General features: G+C 37.7%; 1 protein-coding gene across 1 annotated transcript in view; it reads right to left on the reverse strand.

The window, feature by feature from the left end:
• The window catches only part of CFAP99 (cilia and flagella associated protein 99), a 56652-nt gene extending 41529 nt beyond the window's left edge, over positions 1 to 15123 (reverse strand). The window contains 3 exon segments of the mRNA XM_040556052.1: positions 1884 to 2028; positions 12247 to 12374; positions 14878 to 15123. Coding sequence (XP_040411986.1) covers positions 1884 to 2028; positions 12247 to 12366 — 265 coding nt within the window. The 5' untranslated portion in view covers positions 12367 to 12374; positions 14878 to 15123.
• Between the last annotated feature and the right edge of the window lie 435 nt (positions 15124 to 15558).

Consider the following 15558-nt stretch of genomic DNA (forward strand, 5'->3'; position numbering starts at 1 on the left):
TTTTTTGACGTATTCTGTTTTTAATATTGTTAGAGAGGATAGCTCTTATTATTCTGTTACAAAATTAGAGTTAATTATATAAAACAAAAATTTCAAACATAAAATATCATATCTCTAGTATTTCATTTACTTTTTTTTTCAAGTGACCATTTTGCAGTAAATGTTGTAATTTTTGTTTTTATTCTGAATTATAATAAAACCAAACTTTAAAACTGTGGAATTCTCTGGGAAGTCCCAATCTGATTTTCGCGTCCCCTTCTGGCATGTATGCAATTTGATACGGGAAGAGTCAGTGTTTTCAGATTTTAATGGACCTGTAAAGTTCATGAGTTCCTGTATCCGCTTTTATTTGACCTTATTCACTTGGATCAGACTTCACTCGCATTGCAGTACTTTAGCTGCCACCAAATAGTAATGAAGAAATCAGTAATTCCTGACCAATATGCTGCAACCAACTCAGTGTATCATTAGACTTCAGTCGTGTGCTTTAGCATAGCAACATATTTAAGCAGTCTTAGTAGAGTACACATTTATCTCCTACAAGCTTTATTAAATTCAAATCTGCTCACACATAGCAACAGTCTTTATAAGCAGCTTTGATCATTTAAGTGTCAATGCAGCTTGGTAAAGGGAATCACAAGCAGCTTAAAAAAATCTAAGCCAATGACCTTAGACTCTCAACTTGTTGATAAAGAAAAATCTTCCGGAGTCTCCCCTTTGCCCATGATTAATGGAGGTTTCGTGTGGACCAGTCCTGACAATCCAATTACAGCAACACTCAGCTTAAAGTTGTAATATATGTGCCCCAGACACTGAAAAACATGGCTTTGCAGAAATGGAGACAATGAAGCATTATCATTTAGAATCAACTCAATATACCATTAATTTCATCTGACAGTTTAGGTTCCATTTAATTTGTTATTTGATTTAGATTTCTATGCTTTTCCTGGGACTGTGGCATTAGCAACCAGAATTACAGTTAAAATGCAATAGCTTTTAGAACATAAAACGTAGATGTGTGTATATTAATTACATTTTTAGTATTTTCAACCACTTTGAATTAAACCGACTGGACTTTACAAAGTACCTACAAAACTTCAGAACATGTAAGACTCAGAGAAAAAATGCCAGTGCAATTCGTGATTCCAATTTCTTTACGGACTTTATAACTCAACCTCAGTTATATTAAGTTCATAGCACAAAAAGATTTAAAGATGACTTTTTAATGTATTTCTTAACGCCTGACATCATTTCTTAATGCCTATAACATCAATGATAGTAACTAGTCTGATTAACTAGCTCATACTATCAGATGTAGTAGTATTGTAACTGATTTTAACCAAGTCACTAACAAAAGGAAGATAATTGACTTATCTCACAGAGACAAGACATAAATCTATTTAATGTTATTGTGATGGCCACTAATGAAGAAGTCCATGTATGGATAGAAGCAACGTATCTCCTTCTGTGAGACATGCTGTTTTCTTCAACAAACAAAGCTTTGTTATACAGTTTCACATCTGAATGGCAGAGGTATTAGATTAGAAGGCAATAAAGGGAAAACACTGAATAATATTTTTTAAAGTGATAGTTGAGCTTTCAAGATATTTCTTGTAGTCAGCGATGTCATTTTCCACCTGCATGTTACAATTAGCTTAATCTTCTGGCATATTCTGCAGAACATTCTTAGGTAAATATTCAGCTAACACCTGTGAGAATCCAGACTAAATAACAACCTCAGGATTTAGGCTTTAGATCATACGGCCATGGGAAAAGGTCCTGTATTTCATGCTGCACTAGGCACAATGATAATAAGACCTGCACTAATAACATATTTTTAAAGTTTTGTGTTAAACACATTTGCTGTTTTAAAGAAAACTTACCTACATAGAGATTACGCTCAGAAATCAGACAGTATTTCCCATCCCGAACAAAAAAGGCATTGACTACTACATCCAACAAGGATTTATATTCTATGCATCCAGCTAGAGTTTCCAATACAAATTTTTCTTCAGTCACATTAAGAGTCTATAGAGATACAAAATTAATAATGATTAATACATTTTGGAAAGAAAATGTTAGTTGTGTACACAAAGAAGTACAATCATTTTAAGGCAATCAAAAACCACAAACACTACACAGCAGTGCCTTTGTAGGGCTGACATTCTAACACTACCAAAACATGGAAGTTGTAACAAATTAATGGTCCTTATTTAGTAAAATGCAACCTCCCCCAGTACTAAACTTCCAGCTGATCTGCGGACATGTGAATTTAGTTAAAAGGCCCTAATATGTGAAAGTCAGCAGTTAATGACAACAGACAAAATGGCAGACAATAATGATTCTCTGACTTAAGAAGTTAGCCAAGAAAAAAGCTAAGTCATCTTCTGAAAAGATAGTTCACATTCAATATATGATCTTTCCCACTGATCTGAGATGTGGGAACAACTGACCTGCAATGACCAAAGATCAACCATGCCTAGTAGGCTATCGCCACTAGCATCATAATCACTTTGTCTAATGTAATACAATTCTATTAAGTATTATTAGTATTCAGTATTATTAGGGGCTGCTAGAAGAAAGTATGTGAGTCTTCTGATGCATGACACTATGTAGGGCTTTGAGACAGGGCAAATACATGGCAAAACTTTAAAATTACAGTTCCAGTTTTTAAATGTAGAAAATAACATAGAAGAGTTTCAAGTGTTTTTACTTAGCTTGTCTTTCAGAGCAAGTACTTTTTTACTAGTCCTGCTCCAAAGCCAAGTTTCATTCCTTTTTACATGCACACTGTTGCCTCTGTATAATTGTCTACAAATATGTATGTATATATACTCACGGGCACACGTATATGCAGGCAAAATTACACTAACACACGTCCTTTGTAATTTCTTTACTGCCACTGAAATTACCACTAATATATCTGACTCTAACAGAACTGTAATAGACAACATTGCTAATAGTACACATCCAGAAACAGAATCAAACTCAGTTTTTGTGGGTTTTAGGTCTTTAAAACTAGTAATAGTTAAAATGATATACAAAACTTTACTTCTACAACTGAAGTATCAGGTATGACTTTGGATATATTCTGTGACCCATGTACGTTGGGTAAGAAGAAACAAGAAACAGTATAGCCAAACTATACATTACATAGAGACACTGAAGCTTTACAAAGTCTGTTGGGCATCTAGAGACTGAATGCAAGTAAGCAGGATATCACCTTCATTCTTCATTAGGGCTCCAGAGAAAGAAGAACTAATAGGCTTTGGTTGAGATAGCAGAAAGATAAAGGGGAATGCAACTGGGAAAACAGAGCCAACATTAGTGAGATGGCAAAAAGGGAGTAGAGAGAAAGGAGTGAAAAGGAAGGTAGAAGAAAATGGGAGATACAGGAGGGTTTGGATGGAGGAAGGACACAAATGGAAGAGCAAAGAGACCAAACATATCTGAAAAAAAAAAAAATATATATATATATATATAAAAAATTGATGGGAAGCATCAACTCCATCTTGCTAAGCATTGAGAATTCTTGTGAAGGATACCCTCCATTCCAAATATACCTTTTCTGGATTTAAGGAAGATCTTTCATGAATGAAGGCAGACAGAGAAAATCCAGAAATCTAACCACCCACTAAATATTTAAATATATACCCCAAATTTGACATGAGGTATCTGAGAATTCACCGCAAAAGGCAAAAGCAAACACAAACACCTGAAATGCAAAAACAGAGAAATAGTTCAAACAAAAGTAAGACTGTGGCATTTTGAATCTAAAATGGTGGGTCCCCTTGAACAGATGATTTTGTTCACAAGCAGATCAATCTGCAAATAACAGTAGCTCTGATGGTAAATAGAAGTTCATATTAAAATTAGACAAGCTTGCTGGAAATATGCCCCCGAAACCTCTTACAACTACCTCCTCTAGAAGGCTAGAATATAAATAGTTCTTAAGATATTTATTTGATCAGAATCCTTGCATTCACCTCCCAAGTATCCTATGTGTACAAAGTCCTCCAACAAACCAGTGCTTTTCAAGTGTACTTTTGAGACAGGAACAGAAGTAGCCAACCAGATGGCAATGGGAAGACACCAGTACCCAAGGCATACCTCCTGCACAGTTCAGACTACACAGAAAAGAGCAATTGCTTATTTACGTTTACTCTACTTTTGCTGTTCTGATTTAACAAGTCGGTCAGAAGCTAGTTGGTAAGACAAACACAGAAATATGTGCTTACCCTTGTCACAGCCAGGGGCAAAGAAAGTACATAACCACTGCATGGCCTTGAAGTAAGCAGGAGGTGCAGCCTGGGGACAGCTATGCCCCAGAACATTAATACTGACCGGTAATTCTGTGGACCACATGCCCAAAAGAGTCCTTTCCTCTTATCACACAATATCATAAACTGAATCTTTTTTTAACTACAGAAGGTACTAAGTGTTCTGTTTCTGTGTCATCTGAGGAAGTGATCTCATCCACATTCATAATAAACTAAACAAGACTGGGCAGGATCAAGACTTGGATACGAAATCTCAAAGGTAAGCCAGTTTCTGGTTAAGTAGGCCTGATAATCTATTAAATCAAAAACTGACCTAATGCTTTAAAAAGTTCATAGTCTCTGCTATGGAAAGTGCTACATCCAAGACGAGAGAAATAATTATCAAATATTTGTGGTTATTTATTCTGGTAGTATTCTGAGGCTGTCCCCTGAGTCCAGTAATTCATAAGTTCATTCTTTCTCTGTGACTTCTTATGTTGCATTGTATGTCAGTGGGATGGATTTCAGAAGTGGGTCAAATGACCCAGAAACAGTTACTACAATATGATGACAGATTGTAAAGTTACAGCAGCTTTTGGATGAGATTCTCAAAACATGTCACAAATATTAATTGTGCTTAAAGAAATTCCTTTTGGGTAATACTATTTTGTAAAAGTGGGAACTACAGGGCAGAGGTGGGAAGAAATTTTCCCCAGATAACACCCTAAGTCATTGGTGGCAATGAGAAAAGAATTTATAAATGCTAATTTGTGAGTCTTTGTGCTGTCCATCAGACCATATTCCTACCTTCTGAATTTCACTTCACCTCATTTCTCTGAAACAACTAACAGGTGGTTATGTTTGCAAGCACCTTGCATGAGTCTTTCAGCATGAGAAGGGCCAAATAATTTACAGGTGAAAGTTACATGCAGCCATCATCTTTTGTTGCACCAGCTATTGAAATTTATCAAGGACAATAAATCTTGAAAAATATGCCTCCAGAAACAACCTCTCTATCTCTAATGTTACAGCTTTTTATTTTTTGTTTTGTGTTTAAAGCATAGTAAGTTCATAGTAGATGAATACTGGATGGTTCTGTATTTTTAATGTTCGGAAGCCTATATATTACTGTGTTGAGCAATGGCTGCACTGTATGTAAGCAAAATATTGTTATAGGTGTTTTGCGATGTCACACCATAAAAATATCTTACGATATTCTCTTTATGACATTGAATTTCAGCTTTTCTTGATTCCCAAGTGATTAAATTGTAAAAGAAGGATCCTGTCTGCAAAAAAGATGCATGAGATTGACCTACCCTAGTCTGAATATGTGCTGATTAGCATTATCTCTGCTTTCTGAGAGATCCCTAGTGCCCTCACTCTGCTTCTCTGGGTGTATTTTCCCTGCTTCCTGCTCCCTCACCGTGGCTGGAAACCAGTCAAATTCCTTCAAGAATAGAGGAGACTGTGTAAGAAAACTTAAGCACAGGATTTGTAAACACACAACTTTCAACATGTGTGAGTACAAGCAATAGCATGAATTAAATGGAAAAGCATCTGGAAAAAGCAAGCCTTGCCACCGGGGGTGCATGATAAGCATGGTGACAGTGGGACCTGTTTAAGGGAGGTCAGAGAAGGATGGGCAAGAAGAGACAGAAAAGTTCTTGTTTCTAGAGGGAAGGAAGGAAATGAACATCAGCCATGCCCTGCTTGAGACTCCTCCGGATAAGGATTTAGTTTAAGGTGAACAAACAAACATTTAAGGTAAGAAGCTAGTATTTGATGAAAAGATAAATACCTTTCACCTCCCAAGAGAACTGTGAGTAATAGCATGTACTGAACTTGTCGACTTCTACGCACATTTTGCAGATGCAGTCTGATTAATTCATAGCACTTCAGCTATCAGTGCTAGTCCTCTCCAGGGGTCTAATCAAAATGCCATGGAAATGAAAGAGAACATCCCTACTGACTTCACTGGGTTTTGGATCAGTCACCAGAACTCAGTCCTCTTTGCTTCCAGTAATTTCAACAGGGAAAAAAGCCCTGGGATCTTAGGATATAAACACGAGAATGCACTGCTTCTACTATTTACAGTCTATGTTGCATTCACTGGCTCGTATTTTCATCTTCATGTGATAATGCTGACCATCTTGAAGAGGTACAGTTAAGGTTATTTTCCTTTGTACTTATTATTAAATCATATGAGCAGGATGTTGTGGAAAAATCAGATTCCATCCTTTTCTTAGAAAGATCATAATTTACATTTATATCAGTAACCAATAGTACAAATTAGACTCGTATAATTTAGTAGGATTTTTTTTTAACCACATACATCAAAATAATCTTGCATTAAATGATTTTCATATTTAAAACTAAATCTATGACATTTGATATTTGGGGATTTTACTCACAATCGAGTGGGCATGTGTGAGACATACAGCTGAAGCAACACAAATGAGAACTATGAAGAGTTATGCCAAATTACACCATGTTCTTGCAAAACAGAAAGCTCAAAAGCAGGTTTCTCTTGCTATCAATGAGAGAGAAAAATGAATAAAACAGTGAATTTGGGGTGGCAATTCTGATTTTACAGAATTAAGCTTTTCAGTAGATGGAGTTTATAAAGCTCAACGTGATTGGTCTGATCCTGAAACTCTAACTGAAGCAAATAATTCCACTGAAAATAAAGTGAGTTATTTACATAGAGAAAGGCACAAATATTGCATGATAACTTCTGTATTAAAATCTATCTGTTGTTATCATAGCAAAAGCTTGATTCTAATAGTCACTCCAAAGAAAAACTGTCTGGGATGCTTCAGATTTGTACAAAATGTATTGTTTTTCTTCAAAATGAAGAGATGCAGTCCATTTTTATAAACGGTCTGATGAAATGATGTACTTTATTACTTACGTACAATACACCAGATGAAGAATCACTATGATGTCAATCATTTTAATAGATTTAATTGAAGACACTAAAAAAAGGGGGCTTTAGTAAACAAGAACAAAGACATTATCTGGAGGACATCAATCTGATGAGAAGAATATTAAAAAGCATTTAGGAAGATAAACAAGGAGAAGTAGTGTTGGCATTCAAATGAAGAACAATAGAAATAGAGATGTTTGATGTTTTCAATATGAATACCCATAATTTAAAGAACTAAGATTTAAAGAATTATTTTAAGTTAATGTGCTATTTGGGATAATTCATACTGAACTCCGTTAAATACCAACAAGGTCGCAACACTGAAACAAGAGCATTTATTTGCATTTACTATTTGTTTTTATGAGCTTTGAAGGGCATAACATGATTCTTCAAGATTGAAGGTGAAGGCTTGCTTGTTGCGACTAGGAATCACACAGCATATTACTAATGAACCCATGTTCCCATTGAAAATATTCCCAGTGAAAACAAGTTCAATATTATGTTGTAAATGTTATAACGTACAACACAATAAGCATGAGGACTGTAAATAGCCAAATTACAAGTCAAAGCATAGTTTCTTTCCTGGAAGAAAATCAAGTCTGATCATTCATTGGGAACAATGAACAGAAATTCTTTTCATGATGTAAAATTAACATGTTGCAGAAATAAAATATATGGAGATTAACACAGAATTGCTTCTAGACTAATTTTGATCATAACATTCTAATTAGAGGAAACCGTGTTGATTTATCTCCCACTATTCAAGAAATAAAAATGCTTACCATATTTCATTTGTATTTCTCTAACAACAGAAGGCTAATAATCAGTGAGATTCACCAGTGACATTTGTATATAGAAGCATGAGCTAGGAGTTGGAAAATAGGAAATGACACTGGAATGTAGTTTTCTCTCTTGCTTCCTGAGTAGCCACATAGAGATTATCTTCTCTCTTGACAACTTGCTTTTCTGATCTATAAAATGAGGATTATCTCAAACATGTTCAGATATGAATTAAAAGCACCATAAATTGCAATAATAAATAAAAAAAGTACTTAAGTGTGTGTTTGAGTGTTTTGCTGAATCGTGACCGAAATGCCTAAACAATAAATGAAGAAAGAATGGAGGGCCTCAATGTGCTGAATCTAGCTTTCTGTTGGAGCTGAAACCAAATATTCAGCTGAGCAGTAGATATTTTAAAAGACCTTCATCTGTCTTCTGATACGAGAGGTCCCTTCCAGGCAGTTGCAGAGAGCAATGAGGTGTCCCCTCAGACTCCTCTTCTCCAGACCAAACAACCCCAATTTCCTCACTTTTCAGAAGTCTTGTTTTCTAGACCCTTCACCAGCTTCGTTGCTCTTCTCTGCACATGCTTGAGCAACTCAATATCCTTCTTGTAGTGAGGGGTCCCAAACTGAAAGCAATATCTTTGTAAAGCCCTTCATTTTAACATTTAACAATATTTGAGATGCAGTCTCACCAGTGTTGCATACAAGGGGAAAATCCCTTCCCTAGTCCTGCTGGCCATGCTGTTTCTGATGCAGGCCACGATGCCATTAACATGGTAATTCTGAGTGTGTGTCACTTGAAAGACCCAGTCTTGAGCTAGTTATAGCTACACTAAACATTACTAACTACTTGACACTTGGGCAGTCTATTTATACATTTCCATCACACCACAAGAAGATTCTATCTTTATATATACAGTGGCTCGGACAGATCTGAACTACTGTCAAAGTAATGCTCACCTCTGTTCTTTAAAATTCAATTTCTACTCCTTTGGTACTAATTTTCTGATTCCCTATTTGTATCTTGAAATAGCAAGTGGTTGCAAAGTGCAGTAAGAGAAAAAGAAAAATGCATCCCAACAGTTATTGGATATGCTATCTGCTTCATCTGCTTCAATCACAAAAATACAAGGAAAGATGGGTGCTTTTTCAAAGCAGTACACTGGGATTCGATGTGTGGCCACCATGATGGTAAACGGATGATATAAAGGCAAAAAACTTAAAGCTTAACTCTAGATAGCTTTATCTAATTCCTCTGCAAATAAAAATGGTCATCTACTTATCTCATTTACACCAACATATGTACAGACTAATACAGACTTTGGGCAGTCACTCTGGAATATACCTGGAAGCAGATAGTACACCCAAATGTTTTTCAAATAGCTTTCTCTCTCAAAGCTTGAGACAAGATTTCCTACAACGAGAGGGAATAATGTAATGATTATGTAATGATACTTAAAAAAATTATAAAGATGAATTAAGAAACAATAATATTCAAGGGGTTGCTTCTGTTCCTGTTGACGTCACTCGATGCCCTCCTGTGGCATTCAAGAGGAACAAGACAAGAGCTCGCCTGGTCTGATGCAAGGAACTGATAATTCATGGAAAGCTGTCTACACCATTTTAATGGAAGAGCATAATATACTATATTATTTAACACAATCGTGCTTTTTGGGTTTTTATTTTATTACTTATCTAACCTTATGTGAAAGTAAAATTAGAGCAACTAAAGATTACAAAGAAAATCTTGCTGAGAAGTTATTATGCAAACCTCTGGGTTGTGTCACTTTTGCAGCAGCACAGTGAAACCAACAGATACGTTGTGCTGGATTTTGAGCAGAATGTTCAGCATGGACCTATTCCTTCTTTACTAATAAAATAAAAGGTCTAATATGGAATTCTGCCAGTTAATTTTCACTTAAAGCAAGTTATTCTCAGTGGTTGGTACATTTTTAACCTACAGCTTTGACCCTTTGGATTTTATGCCTCTTTCTTTTTTTCATGTCCTTTTCAAGTCCTTCATTTTAACATATATTTGCTTGCCCACTTTGCCATTTTCATTTCTTTTCCTGCACCTCAGTTTGCCACACATTTTTAATGCTTTAATTTCTAAAGATTCCCACAAGAATAGTTTTATACTCCTGGTGGATTGTTGACAGGGATATTTTAGTCAAGACAGATTATGTCTTCAGGACTCACTCCCTTAGGATTAAATCCAATTTCCTTTTATAACATATCCACATTCACTGTGTACGTAAATAAGAATTCTAAATTAAGTCTAAAATCCAGCCTCTTTCTGTATCATTTCCTCATTGTTGTTGATTGTCAGTTTAATTTCAAAGATATTAAAACAAAACTTCAACACTCTCTTGCAACTTCTTTCCCGTAACTTCAGAATTACTTCTTACCAAATAGAAAAGTCTAACAAAATAGAAGATAGTAAGTTGTAGAAAAGTCAAGTCTGATTTACTGCATATCTAACTAACTAAATATAAATAGAGCTGTGTCTTGCAATCATATGGATTTGTGCTCTTGCAATCTGATTCTCCTCATTTTTGTCTAGTCAGCAGTCCACAATATTAGGTTTGCTATTTGTCATGCTGCTAGCACAAGAGATACAAGCTTGGACTGAGTGGGGTTTAAAGTGATGGCCTTAATCAGGATTCTAACTGGAGAAAGTTTCTGCAGGAATCAGTTAATACCGAGTCAGTTAATACTGGCTAATTGGTAAGTGGCCAAGCCAGGAGATCATGTGTACAAAAATGCTGCAGTATTTCTGGGACCACAAATCTATTCTGAAATTGAAAAGAAATAAGTGAAATGAATTTTCCATGAGGAATTATAATCACACGTTTGGTACTAAAACATTGCATGAAAGCTTAATTTTGTATAAAAATAGATCTCACTTTTAATTTTCTCAGATAAATATGCAGCAAAATTGTTATGTAGTAAGTGAAGTGAAACAGAATGATATAAAATGTCCCAGAGAAAGATTTTTGCCTTATCTTTGGCATCAGCTATCCTTGGTGTTCTTTCCCCTTTGAAAGAGTTTGTTAAGAATCTTAAGATCCATGTTTCTCTAATGGAGCTACTATTTCTTTTGTCTTTGTATCACCTTTCCTGGGCTGAGAAGAGCAGTGATCTGAATATTAATAGGAATTTATTTTGGCAGCAGTGGTAGCTGAATTCACCCAGTCTTTGCCCAGTCAAAAATGATTATTTTGAAACTGGACCAGTTCCCTGATGTAATTCAGCATATGAATGCATAAAGAGTTACGCCAGCACTACAAGGCAGGAAGGCAGTGGCAGAAACTAGGGGCCTGAGTAGAAATTGTTTAAGAAAGTAAATACCCAAGGAATGTGCATCACTGCCTCAGCCTGTGACGTCCATATCAGACCTCTGAAGTTTTACATTCTTGTGAGCAGTTATGTTTATGCAAAATAAACATAAAAGACTAACTAATCGGAGTAGCAGTATTTTAGACCTTATTGTCAGAAGTGGCAATGAGTACTTGAGCGACAATGTGGCAACGTGGAATTAGGGCTCTGACAATGTAGTTTGATAATACACAGCATGCACAAACAACAGCAGCCTAAACAATATTACTGTCTTTTCTTAGTGATTTCCTACAGCTGAGCCAATCCACCAGCTGCATCAGCAGAAGTCAGGGGTGCACTAAGGACAAAGAGATGGGAAAAGACGAATGAACATGGTGAGGAAAGCATGGGAACTGCTTCAGCTGGTATAGCTACACACTGTTGAATCTTGTTCTGGTTACTTGCAGTATTAGATTAAAAGCAGGTGGTTAATTTACTGCCACTTGTGTTCCATCCCACTGTTCTGACAGTCATGTGCTCAAAGCAAGAATACCTGATCCTGTGAGTCAGCTTCTGAACTGCATTTGTGTATACAAACAGGTGGTGCTGGCAAGAACTTTCATTTAGAAGGAGAAAAGATGAAAGAAAGAAAAGTACAAAACAGCTTAGAAGGGGGGGAGAAACTTTCCCTGTCACCGTCAGATCCATTTTAGTAGGTTGCTGCTTCCCCCATCTTTTGTTGCTACTCAAGCAGCTATGCAGCCCCTCTGATCTTTGCTTCCTTGTTTTCTGGTGATAACCACAAGAAACTTGGACTTACTCCTGAATCAAAAATGTTGGCACTGTAAGATAAATCTATGAAAGTTACAACAGCATGTTAGAAAATAGATATCTTCATATTTAAAATCATCTACTAAAACACTGTAAGCAACATAAGATGAACTGAAACTGAATATACCTGCAACATCTTAGCCGATTCATTCAAGAAATCCTCCACGCTCTGATTTTCTGGGTTAAATTTGTTAAGCTGTTGGACTATTATTGCAATATGTTTTCCATGGCTGACCATCTTCACCATGGAGAATCCTATAAATATAGTAAATCATTAATTTTTCATGCCTGCTTCAGTTGTAGCATAATGTATGTTGATAGGCTCATAGAGAAGCTACACTGCAGTAATGTACAAGAGAACATTTAGGTCAAGCTTTCAAAACCATGGTTATTCAGAGCAGCAGAAATGAGAACACTAGAAACAACAGAAACATCAATAAAATACAAGACATAATTATATACTTCTTATTCTGCAAATATCTCATAAGATCATTAGGGCAATACTTTAAATGATTTCTGTATCAGGTTATTTGACAAAATTTAATTAAAGATAACACTAGAGAAAAGCATTAATTTTTGTATGTGTGCTATACAGGTCCTACTTAATACATTGATCCTCCCAGTGAGATGCAAGTGAATACAGAATTTTAGTCTTAAACCTTATTATGTGTTATTACTAGCGGTCTATTTTTCAAGAAAGAACGAAAGAAAGGGAAAAAAAAAAGAACAGGAGCAGAGAGATGAGGAATATAAGGAAGCAATGAGACAGCGTTGGTCAGCAGGCAGCGATCACAGCACATCGGTAGCCTAGGCCACTGCCAAAGTTTTCCAGGGCACAGCAGCTGGGCACATTTAATGCTTGATGCTTTGTTTGTGAAATGGAGGGATTATATCCAGCTCTAATGATGTCTTAATCATACGTGTGAGTCCACAGTTCTGGCTACCTACGCTTTAATCTTCACATGACAGGAACTGTAATTCATTTGTTTACACACACGGGCATGTTGCTGAGTATTAAAGACCAATGACAGTAATGAGCAGGGCTGAAAGTCAGGAATCCGGTTTAGCAATGGGGAAAAAAATGAGCACAGAAGTCATTTTACATGGTGAAAAAAATATTTCTGAAAATTGTTCTTCCATTTTATATACCATTATATTCTGCTGTTGGAAAAGAAAGCTTGATCAAGATGATTCATTCCTACTGTGGTAAAGATAATTCATTTCTTGTTGTAAAAGGATGTTGTAACATTTTCCGATACAGTGTTTTTATACCCTGCCTTTCAGCACTATCAAATGTAATTATAATTGCCTAAAAAACTCTTTTAATTACTAATGACAAGATGCTTAAAAAAGGTGTTTTGTGCAATATAGATATTTAGTGACCTAGTATGATGAAGATAAAATGTCCAAATAAAAAAAAAAAGACCAGCAAGACAGGGCTGGACCATGACAAGTGAGAACAAGCAAAGAAGAGGTGCTACAGGGTCTCTGTCATCGGGGGAATCACCATTTCTCCCCTCCTCTGCGGAACATGATCTGTTTCTCTGTACCTGCCAAGGTTCTTACACTCACAAGGAATTTCGGATAAGGGCGAGAAAAATACCTCTGTACTCATTCAGACTGAATCATAATTCAGGCTCCAACAGCACTCCCTGTGACAAATATTTTTTCTTCTGGCACAGCAGAAATCAGTTTGAGTTCCTGTGCTCTGTACATGCCAACATTCCCTCTTCTCCCTCCCCACCAAAAAAAAAAAGTCATTAAAGAAAAAAAATGGAATATGAAAACTAGGACATACACACCTTGAGAACTCGGGACATACAGGGGTTCTTCGCCTGTGACTGTGTTTAAACAAACTGCTGCTTTTTTATTTTATTTTTGTTGATTATTTTAAAATCATCAACATTATTTTAAAACATATGCACCAAAAATAAAATGCATTGTGTTATGGAGTGCACCCTTATTGCCATACAGTTATTTAGGAGAAAATACTAATTCCTGTGTATAAAAATGATACAGAATCATTGCACACAAAATGGTATACAGCTTCTTCCATTACCAGATGTAGAATTTCAGTTAAAGGAATTAAGAACCTGACTTAGCCTTATTTTATGGCAGAGCTTGGAGATAGTTTGAAAGCAATTACATATGGTAAGACCAACCACAATTGTAAGGACTTGTTTCAATGGCATGAGAGAGGCCTTCAAGTTTCGCATTCGTTCCTGCATTCCTAGCCTAGAAAGTCTGAGATCACATTTCCCCTGATGAAAGCAGTGCTTTGGGGGGGTCTGAACTCAGTCTCCCTGCAAAATTCACTCAGCTCAAGCGGCTCAGAATGGCATAGGTGTTCTCCTCACGTGTGCTAGAAAGAGAGCCACCGAATACAGGGTGCAGTTGTCTCCAGGGTCACATCCTGCTGGTCTCATTTATGCTGGAATTTAGAATCACAGAATCATTAAGGTTGGAAAAGCCCTCCAAGATGATCTGGTCCAACCATCGCCCTACCACCACTGTCACGCACCAAACCATGTCCCTAAGCACCACGTCCAACCCTGCCACACCACCGCCTGCCCTCTGAGCGAGGCAGAGCCTGGGCACTGCTCCTCTTTCCTCTTTCCTTCAAGGCAGCAAAGCCTCGGATGGAGAACATCCCTGCTGACCTGCTAAAGATCTCCTACTCTTTTTTAATTTTCACACATTTAACCATTTTGTCCACTACAAGCGTTTTATTTCACACCGTATTTTTGCCACTCAATACCTTGCGGAACTTTATGACCAGGGAATCGCTGCCCAAACCCTTCAGCAAGGAAGCTTTACACTCTCTCCCCAGCCAGCTGAGCCAAAAGACACCGAGGCTTGATGATACTCGACCCAAACCCCAGCAGCGAAAGAAAACCGGGAGCAAATCCCGACAGTCTCGTCACGATATGACACGGGCCGATCAGTTCCCCTCTCGGTCTTCTGTTTCGTGTCTGGATTTGGAGTTCCCCGGCCGCCGGGGAGGCCGCGGGGCGCCCTGAGGTGCCGGCGGGGCGCGGGCGGCCCCTCGGCCCGGCGCTGCCTCCCCCGTACCTGGCTCGGCGCCGCTCCCGGGGCGGCCCCGCGCTCCCTCCGCCCGGCCCGACCCGCCGCGGTTGCTAAGGGCCGCGGGGGCTGCTGGGAGTTGTAGTTCTCCCGCGCGGTCGCTTTCGTATTGCACAACGGGCGCGGCGGGGGCAAAGAACTACTGGAGTGGGAGAAAAGATGGCGGCGATTGTTTGCCGCCGTTGCCGAGCAGCTCGGTACGCCACTTCTCCATTTTTGCGGTCAGGAGCGGCTAGAAATTAATCAGCACGGACTTAGGTTGGGCTGCCTGTCGGATGCAGAGGCTTGTTGTCCAGAACCGGCGATGTTCACCATCTGGGGGCGAGGAGACTACAAGTCCCAGCACACACCGCGC

The sequence above is a fragment of the Cygnus olor genome, chromosome 4, assembly GCF_009769625.2.
Source record: "Cygnus olor isolate bCygOlo1 chromosome 4, bCygOlo1.pri.v2, whole genome shotgun sequence".
NCBI lineage: Eukaryota > Metazoa > Chordata > Aves > Anseriformes > Anatidae > Cygnus > Cygnus olor.